The sequence below is a fragment of the Parasteatoda tepidariorum genome, chromosome 3 (assembly GCF_043381705.1).
Source record: "Parasteatoda tepidariorum isolate YZ-2023 chromosome 3, CAS_Ptep_4.0, whole genome shotgun sequence".
Taxonomy (NCBI): Eukaryota; Metazoa; Arthropoda; class Arachnida; order Araneae; family Theridiidae; genus Parasteatoda; species Parasteatoda tepidariorum.
In genome coordinates this window covers 68,144,947-68,155,100 of record NC_092206.1, presented here as the reverse complement: position 1 = coordinate 68,155,100, position 10,154 = coordinate 68,144,947, and the positions used below count along the sequence as shown (strand labels likewise).

Below are 10,154 nucleotides of genomic sequence, written 5' to 3'. Positions count from 1 at the left end.
ATAAAAAATATCTAAATTCTTTTGCAATCCGAAAAATTTTCTTACCTTCGAAAAAAGTTTTATCCTTTCAAGTGTTAAATTTGTTTCCTCTGCTTCAATAAACTTTCTATTTTTTAAATCTCGTCATTATTTTTCTTAGGAAAATAATGTATTAAGGGCATTTGAATAATTTAATTTCATTTCGCTTAAATTATCTCTCCTAATAATTATTTCTGATTAATTTGTAAAGTTCCATAAATGCAGTTTGTAACTTTTGTTTATTTATTAATAAATGCGAGATTGAGGAAAAGGTTTCTATATTACCTTCCATGAAATGTATTGCTTATAACCGTTACCAATTAATATCGATAATATCTTGTAATAGTTAAAATTTAAGTCATATTAATTACTAGCCATCTCATACGGTCAATTGGTTCAGTTATTCAATGTAACAGCTGAATTCCTATTGCCTCTATCATTGATATTAATATGAGTTTTTAGTATCTTATTATCTCATTATTAATATCTATTGTATCTATGAGTATCTTATAGCTATATAGTATCTATAAATCTACACTGTTAGAATTTTCATTCTAAAATGATGGTAAAATTACCTACCTTCAACAGTCTTTCCATCCTATCAACCGTAAAGTTTACAGTAAAGAATACTTTTAACCTTTATGGTTTCGAAATCGCTAAAACTAGTATGGTTAAAAAACCATAAATTCAAAAGTATCCTGTTTTTTTTAACCATTTATAACTAGCATGATTTCAAAACCGTAGGAAAGAAATTTAACTGGACATTGGAGATAGTTTACCAGCTTTATGTCATCTATGCATGAATAAGAGTATCGTATTCTAATAGTCCAGTACAGGACCTGGAAACTTTTCATGCTTTGAAGGAAATTGTGGGAATATTGTGGTGTCAACTTTTGGTCTCGAACCCCCGTTTTGTCAATCATGAGATAGACAGATTAGCCTTTGTGGTTATAATATGTACCCATCTGCAAGAAACTACTTTAACTATTTAATGTAACTTTTTCAATGGTCTAAATGCCTTTTTTTATAACAACCACAGATTTGTTTGATCGAAAGGTAAATATTATTGGTGCCAAGACTTTCCCGAATTGTAAAAACATGTAGTTATTGGAAAATATAAGACACTACAATAGCGAGCGTTGGATCAATGGTAAATTTTTATATTTGTTAACTTTTATATTTGTCAAAGAAATTATTTGTGGAGTTCTGTTTATGCGGCGACATAATATCACTAATTTTTGATGTAGAAAGGTTGATTAGAGATATATTCAAAAAATAATAAGAGAAAAAATGAGATCAAAATTAAATCTGCGATGGCCCAGGGAATAGAGCGGTCGCCTTCCAATGAGATGAACAGGATTCGAAACCCAGCGATGGCTTTTCGATACGAATCAGCATCAGACTTGCTGACGTTAAGTTTCCAACCACAGTGCTGACGTTAAGTATCCTCTGTGGTAGACGGATCATGGGTCAGAGACCCTTAGCAGTCAGTCCAACCGTGGGAGGTTCTCGTGGTTTACCTCTCCATGTAACGCAAATGCTAGTTAGTTCCATCAAAAAATCCTCCACCAAGGCAAATTTCTCCGAATACGTGATACAGGAGTTTTTTTTGTCTTCTAGATTGGGTTCAAAATTACAATCCTACGTAGTTGAACATTAGTAGCAAACCTAAGAACTGGGTCGGATGTTCAACGACGGTTATGAAATAAAATACAGGGATACGATTTTCAACATAATTTTTATCAAAAATTAAAATAGTAATCGGACACGTTATACATTTTTATTAAAAATAAATTAATAAAAAATAACAAATAATAATAAGATTAGTCTTTTAATAACAAATTTGATTCTTTATATTTCAAGATTCAGTAAGATTTGGCTTCTTTCAATAATCCCAAGCTTACGAGAGAATACATTTTTAAAAACAAAAATGCTAGGAAACTCGTTGAATTTTATTCCCACACATAACTTATAGCTATCTGCTAGCAGAGATTCGCAAAAATTGATTTCAGAACGAAAAATTGCCAGATGAATGTAATCATACTGGCTTAAACATAGTATGAAGATAAAAACAAATTGTCGAAATCGGTGAAACTCTGTTAGAATCTTTGCCGAAACGAGAGAAACTGGTTTAAAGAATGAAAGGAGGACACTACTAACTAAAAATAGAATATATTATGCTCGTAAATGTATTTCGCTATAGCATTGATGTTATTGACTTTCAATAATAGCAATAAAACATGGATATGTCTTTATTGAAACTAACTAAGCACAAAAACATTTTTTAAAAAAAGTATGTTTCACAAGGAAAACAATTTTAAAATGATGTTGGGATTTCATTTTTTTTCTCTAAAATCTCTAAATACGCGCTATATACTTGAACTAGAGATGATTTCTTTAGTTCGAAAACAGATCAAACTGACTTTTAAACCATATTCTTCAATTCATGTAAAAAGTTTTAACAAACAGGTAAAAGATTTGTTGAATGAGATTGTTCTTATTTGAGATTTTCAAGAAAGATTGATGGAATAACGAGATTTATTAAAGAAAAAATAATGCTTCAGAAGACAAGATACATTTTTTTTTCTACCTGAAGTGAAATGTAATATTTTATTTGTTTCGACTTTTAAAATAACCTATAATCTCTTGATTCTGGCTAGTTAATATATCTGAGAAATGAAAGTATTTTGCTGTTTTTAAATAAGTGTTTAATTCAAATGAATATTTATGTCAATTGTGATTTATCAGATTCAGTACTTATTTACATTCAGTATAGTGGAACAGTAGTGCAATTTATTAGTTCGTTTAAAAATGTGATAACAATTTTATGTAATTTCAATAAATTGCATCTGATAGCCGTAATAATTGTCACTTATGTATGGAGACTATATTTAAATATTGTGCCAATTTCCCCATATTTCAATTTTAGATACAGAGCCTAAAAATGCAATGATTATATTGTTTTTCCTATCTAATGGGATTTTTTGGGCAGTCTTTTTGGTATCAGAAATAAGTTGGATGCGCATTAGTTTCAAAACAATATAGAAATAACTTAAATAAACATGAAAATGAGATTTATTGTATTCTTTAACTGTTAAAAATTTCTCAGAAAAAATGGTTATCTGACAATCTATCTCATTTTTATTTTAACATTAATAAACTGTCAAGTAACCCTAAATTAAATGGTATTCAAACTGTTATGTGCGAGAAAAACCGTTTATTAACTGCTTCCAGTTAATACGATTAAAAAAAACAGAAATTTATTGTGGCAACTAGGCCCACCTAATGAAACCGCTTATGTAGATTCTTGCAGCTGGGTACCGATTATAGCCGAGAGGGCTAATCTGAAAATCCCATAACCGAGAGAACGGGGGTTCGAGTCCCAAAGTTGACACCACAATATTTCCTCCATTATTTTCAACACATGAAGAGTATACAGTGTTCTGCATCCCTAATTTGTGATCCTGGAATATTAGAATACGATACTTTCATTTGTGCATGAATGGCATTACCATAAGGCTGCTTAACACAAAAAGTAAAGTACTTCCCATCTCTTAGGATAGGTGAAACAACCAGATGAACCACATTCCACTGTTCGTTTGACAGAACACAACTTAGCTACATTCGAACTCCAATGCCCATCACGTAACAAAAAAACTGGCTATCATTTCCATTTCAAAGTCTTTTTTACGGGATTGGAATCATGAAAAAGCCGCATAGTTTTGTAAACATGTTTTTAACCATATATCTTAACCAAACTAGTTAAACACAGTTTCAAAACCGTAAAAGTTAAAACTTTTTTTACCGTAAACTTTGCGGTTAAGTGGCTAGACAGACTGCTGCCGCTTATTTTACTATAATTTTAGAATGAAAATTTTAATAGTGTCTAATAAGGGGAGTTAAACCATTATTTAAATAAAGCCTTTGCATAAATAAGCAATCTTTTTATAGAAAATGTGAATTTCGAAGAAATATTTTACTGTCAAAGCATTTCATCCGTTTTTTTTTTAGAAATAACGCTTTTTGAAAAATACTTAATTTAGCAGTTTTACTTTAAGTTATACGTAATATATCTGTATTTTTCAGATAGTATAAATATTCAAAGAAATGAAATGTTTTGAAATATATTGAAATAACGATAGTTTGAGATTGCTTTGAGATACATTTAGTTGAGATACATTTACACTTTTGCTTTGAGATACATTTAGTATTTACGAAAAATTTCTCTGAAAAGTTACATTTTGTAAATTTTTACCTGCGCTAAATTTTTTGAAAAAAAATTATATTTCAATTGACTCCTTTTGAAAAAGATACTTTTGACACTTTTACTTTAAACTACATTCAGTATTATATTTGTTCAAGATAAGCCAACTAGGATCTGTGTAACATTATTCCATCTATCGGTGTGGAAAGATATTAAAAAGTAACACTCATATATTCAGACACTTTAATATTTTTGATTTTAACTAAAATAGTATTTAGAGAGGATATGAATAAGTATTATGGATTAATATCGCTGAAAATTATTCATACCTCGTGAATAAATTTATCACTTATTTGTATAATATGAATAACTGTTGAATTTAATAATATTGTTTTGAAGTTTTATATTAAAAAATAATTTTATTCCTTGTGAAAAGAATGTTATTTGTGCAAAAAAAAGCTTCCAATATAAAATAAACTTGAGTTTTTATATTTACATATTAAAAAGTTTGAAACTCAGCTTTCAAAAACTATCTTTTCTTGAGCACTACTCTAGACAGAAGTTGAGTTATGGGAGTTTAAATTGAAACTGACATGACGTCATAAATAATTTCAAAGGTAGTCCAGTCAAAGAATGCCATGGACGACTTTAGTTTAACAGAATGATGATGATGTGTGTACGTTAAATACGCATGTGTGCTTGTTCATGCTGTCTGTTTTCAGAAAAAAAAACATGTTGATGAGGACTTATTTAACTTAAAATAGCAAAAGAAATTAAGTTCGTTATGTTTGGAAAATTTCATTAACTTTCAGAAGCTTAAACCAGAGAGCTTAGAAAAAGTTCAAGTTTAAGTAAAACCAGTCAACTGTGTAATGTGTAAAAGAACGGACGAAATTTTATAATCTAGCTTTTCTCACTGAATAAACATATTTAACTTTGAATTTATTGTGAATGAGAATTCTTATTTTTGCTGCTGTAAAATATTTTTTACTTGTAAAAATTTTTTTTTTTCTGGGAATGTATGTTCCGGTTCTTTCCCCATATATACAATTCTTTGTCAATTGTTCATTTTAAAAATGAACAGTTTGCAATTGCATTCGTTAACAATGGTTTCGTGTAATTAACAAACGTTTTTGGAGCGTCAAGGCAATAAGTTTTAGAGACTTCACATTTTCTTTTATTTAATCATGATATTGGTTCTTTTGAAATATTGAATTATTATTTTCAACCAATGGTTTAAAAAATTTTAAATTTATACTGTTACACGTAGAAAAAAATTTGGATAAATTAAAACCATAATTCTAGTTAATAAAACCAAAGTACACGATATTTAAATCATTCATTCGGTAATTTCTCCGTTAACACTGTAACGGTTAATCGGAAATTCTGATTTTCAAAATTATAGTTCTTATTACTACACATTTAGTACGAAACTACAATACTGAAAAGTAAATTTAACCGAATAAACGGTTTTATTTAATACTTTAAAGTATTAGGATAAAATTATCACATTTTATCATATTCAACAAATTTTATCGCATTTTATAAAACCATATTTTACTTTTAATTTTACTAAATTCAACACCAAAGCTTGAAATTGCCAAGCTTTTTGGTGTCTTCATAGAGCCAGAAATAAGGTAAATTTTACCCTATTCTTATAGTTTTGATCATACTTTTTTCCTCAGTGTAATTATTGATATTTTTAATTTACTATGCAATCTGAATAATTCATTTCAATAGTGTATAAAGTTCTTCAATTCATTAAAAAACATATTTACATGGTAAAGACATAACTGATTAAACAAAAATGATATTTCCGGTAATTAAAACAAAAATTGCACTGTATTTAAAATATTCATTTGATTATTTTTCTATTCGCTACGGTGTTGGTTTATTGTGAATGCCCACACACTCGATGAAAATACAGCACTAAAAAGTAAACTTGTCAGAAAAAAGGGTTTTCATGCACCACACTCTGAAGAATCTTTACAAAATTAAAACCTACAGAATGTACCGTTGATTTGTACGATTCTTGTAAGATGACGCATACATTAATTATTAAATAGTAATTTCGAATTGCGTCTTATCGACAAATTTTTCCAGTTATAATTAAATTAATAATTCGTTACTAATTATTAATTATCTTAAGATATTCATGAATTATAACAGATCAAAAAGGGGCATGAATGGCTCTTTCAAATGTTCACTTGTAACTATGTTAGATTCCGTTGTCTCGACTTATGTGGTGCATAACGAATGGACTTAGAAAAATTTTGGTAAATAAAATTAATGTACTGTATGCCATGCTCTAATGTGTCATGATAAAAGTTATCAAATTTTACTACTGAGTATAGAATATTATTTTGTGGTTAATTTTACCAAAACCATTAATAAAGCGGTGCGGCAAAAATTACAGAGATATAGGATGCTCCCATGTAGCCAGAAATACGATAAGTTTTACCACAATCTGATAGTTTTGGCCCAACTTTTTTCTCAGTGCATATATGAGTGTTTTTTGAATTACGTTGCATTGTTTTTAAAGCAGTCTATTGCAGTATTTTAACAATGTTCCATGAAAATATATTGATATTCCGAAACTGGCTTTCTCTAATACTGGTACAAAATCAAAAGTTTGATTAAATGTTTGAATTTCTTGAACAGCCACAAAAATTCAATATGTTTGATGGTAAGCCTTTTTTATTTAAAAACATGCTAGGAAAAAGATTTTGAGTTATGTAGAACTATTTAAAAATTGAACTTCTATTCTTCCACCTTTTTATAAAGGAATAGTTTTTCATATTTATGTTTGAAAACTAATCATAATGTTTTTCTGAAACAATGTCAGCCGATGAATTTTCCTATTTTCTATTGTAACCCTTAGATATATATTTTAAATAAATAAAGAATTTCATTCTTTTTTTTATTTTAAGAACATTATTTTTTATAAGGAGAGACTAAGAAAAATTTTTACGAAATGCGCTTTTAAGAAATTTAAAAAACTAGTACCTTAACCTAAAATTAAATTTTACTGAAAAAAATTTTTTATGTCATGCTCTAAGGCAGGGGTCTCCAAACTACGGCCCGAGGGCCACATCCGGCCCGCGGACAGATTTTGTCCGGCCCGCGGAGAGCTAGCATACTTGAAAACTCCTTATAGAGAACATATTTTTTTATAGCAAATTAAATTTAGTTTACTGAAGTGTTCTAATTTTATGTTGAATAATTATTAATATGACATCTACATTGATATGGTCATGGGCTAACTACTCATAACATTGTTGTAGGCTTATTGTTATTGTTTTTGTGATAAGTAGGATAAAAAAACACAGAATTGTAATGAGTAAAGACATGTATAATATGCAGAAAATTTAACTTCAGTATATAATAACTAACAAATTATTGAAATGAATCCAACTAACATTTTATACATTTTAAATAAAAACATAACTTATAACAAGCATAATGACATATGAAATACTATTGAGATTTATGTAATTGAGATTTTCCACTGACAATAGTTTGTAGTTGTGTACTAATTTTACTTGTACCAATTATTAAAAGAGATTTAAGATGCTCATCAGTTAATTTAGATCTGTAAACATTTTTTGTGTACTTCATTTTGGAGAAGGTCTTCTCACACAAATTAAGTAGTACCAAAAACAGAAAGCAGCCCACGAGCAAATTTATGCAAATTATCAAATTGTATCAGTGGAAGACTCTTATAAAGTTCCAACAAAGATGAGTTTTGATATTTATTCTTAATTATATCACTGCACTGTAGATCAATCATTTCCATTTGAAATTCCGGGGCTAGGGTTTCAATGTCAGTATTAAAAGGATTCTGAAAAATCTTAATTTGATTCGCAAAGGCAACAAAGTCCGAGAAACGAGTATCAAAATTTATTTTCAAAGCACTCAAAGTTTCGATTGCAAAATCGATAGGAAACTCAGTCTCAGTGGTGTGGCTGAATATTTCACATGTTTTAAAATGTGAAAAACATTTACTTCGTAGTTGTGATTGAAACAGTATCAATTTCTTCCGGAGTGATTTGATATTAGTGTATAAATCAGGAAGATGCTGGTTTTCTCCTTGCAATCTCAAATTCAGTTCGTTCACATGTTTTGTCAAATCAACATAGAATGCTAACTTCCACAGCCATGCGTTGTTTTGTAATTCAGTAAGAGGGCGATGCTTTTCATTCAAAAAAATTTCGATTACTGCTCGAAGTTCAAAAAAGCGCTGAAGGACTTTCCCACAACTAAGCCAACTTACGGCAGTATGATAAGGTAAGTCATTTTCTCCAATCTCTGCAATAAATTGTCGGTGATTCAGCCCAAAAGATCTGATAAAATTAACAGTTGATATGACTGGTTTCAGAACTTCAGACATATCCAAACATTTTCCGCACAAAGACTGTTGATGAATGATACAATGTAAGACTAATGGTTTTGAACCACCGTCATTTTCTACAGCCTTTGACACAAGAGCGACCTCTCCTTTATCTTTCCCACTCATGTTTTTGCCTCCATCAGTTATAATACATTTCAAGTTTTTCCATCGAAGGTTCCTTTAATGGCCATTTCAACTCCTTTAAAAATATCTGTACCAGTAGTTGTGCCATGAATACTATACATATCAAGAAGTTCTTCATACACTTCATAGCTTTTATCTACTCCTCGAATATAAATCAACACCTGAGCAGTATCTGACGCATCCGTTGACTCATCCAAGGCCAAAGAAAACCACTCAACATGTCCATTTTTGTCGAACAGTTGAGAGGATATATTTTCAGCGATGTTTTCTACCCTTCGAGCCACAGTGTTTGCTGACATACTGACAGTTTTTAATAAATTTACCTTTTCAGGGCACATTTCTTCGGCTACTGCAATTATGCATTCTTTGATCATTTCTCCATCGGTGAATGGTTTTCCACGTTTTGCAATTTCAAGAGCCACACGAAAGCTGGCACGAGTTGCAGCCTCTTGTTCAGTTTTGAGTTTTGTAAATGAAGATTGCTGCGATTTCAATCCGCGCTTCATAGCTTCGAATTTTTCTGTCCGCAAACTTCCTGTATATTTTGAGTAATTTTGAAAATGTTTTGTTTCATAATGACGTTATATTCTTTGAGAACGGCTATGCTTTCATTGCAAATCAAACATAGCGCCTTGTTACTGGACTCAATTACGAAATACTGAATGTTCCACTGATCTTTGAATTTTCTGTGTTCACTATCTATTTTTCTCTTCTTTTCCATACTACTAAATCACACATAAAAGCAACAATTCAAATCAAAATACTGTTACAAAGATGCCTTAAACTTAAACACGCAAAAACACGTTTTAAGGAGGTACGCACTATTTTATTTCACAACAGTGTCATAGGAACCGACTTGTGGTTGCGCCACTAGCCTTCTTATATATTCCAATTACTGCCATCTAGAAGTGAGTGGAAGACACCAGAACTTTCTCGAACCAACGAGATTATTCTGTACGTGCTATTAGCACCATCTGTTAGCGATAGAAGGTACTACTTATTTCCGCTTGTGTCCACCAGATGTCGTGTCACGTTACTCCTCATGGCTCGTACTCTACGACTAATCTAGAAATTACAGATAATGACAGGAAAATTAATAATATGCAGTGTTGCCGTTTTGCGGACTTTAGTCCAATTTGCAGCCTTTTTGAAACGTTGCGTACTTTTTCGGACTTTTTTTTTCATCAGTGGACTATTTCACTTTTTACCACCGGCAACAATGATAATATGGTTTTGGCCCTCGGAACTTACTGGAGTAATCAGTATGGCCCTAAGGCTGGAAAGTTTGGAGACCCCTGCTCTAAGGTATCATGCTAAAATTACTAAATTTTACCACACATTATAAAACCATATTTTATTGTGAATTTTACCAAAACCACTAACAAAGCGCTTCAATAA

General features: G+C 30.4%; 2 protein-coding genes across 2 annotated transcripts; both read right to left on the bottom strand.

Moving 5' to 3' along the window:
- Nucleotides 1-7,865: 7,865 nt before the first annotated feature.
- Nucleotides 7,866-8,738, bottom strand: LOC107439995 (general transcription factor II-I repeat domain-containing protein 2B-like). The gene has a single exon (XM_016052755.2). It carries the CDS (start codon nucleotides 8,736-8,738, stop codon nucleotides 7,866-7,868), a length of 873 nt encoding a protein of 290 aa, XP_015908241.2.
- Nucleotides 8,739-8,767: 29 nt separating this feature from the next.
- Nucleotides 8,768-9,262, bottom strand: LOC139425261 (EPM2A-interacting protein 1-like). Its single transcript, XM_071179219.1, has one exon. The coding sequence runs from the start codon at nucleotides 9,260-9,262 to the stop codon at nucleotides 8,768-8,770; it is 495 nt and encodes a 164-aa protein (XP_071035320.1).
- Nucleotides 9,263-10,154: the final 892 nt, after the last annotated feature.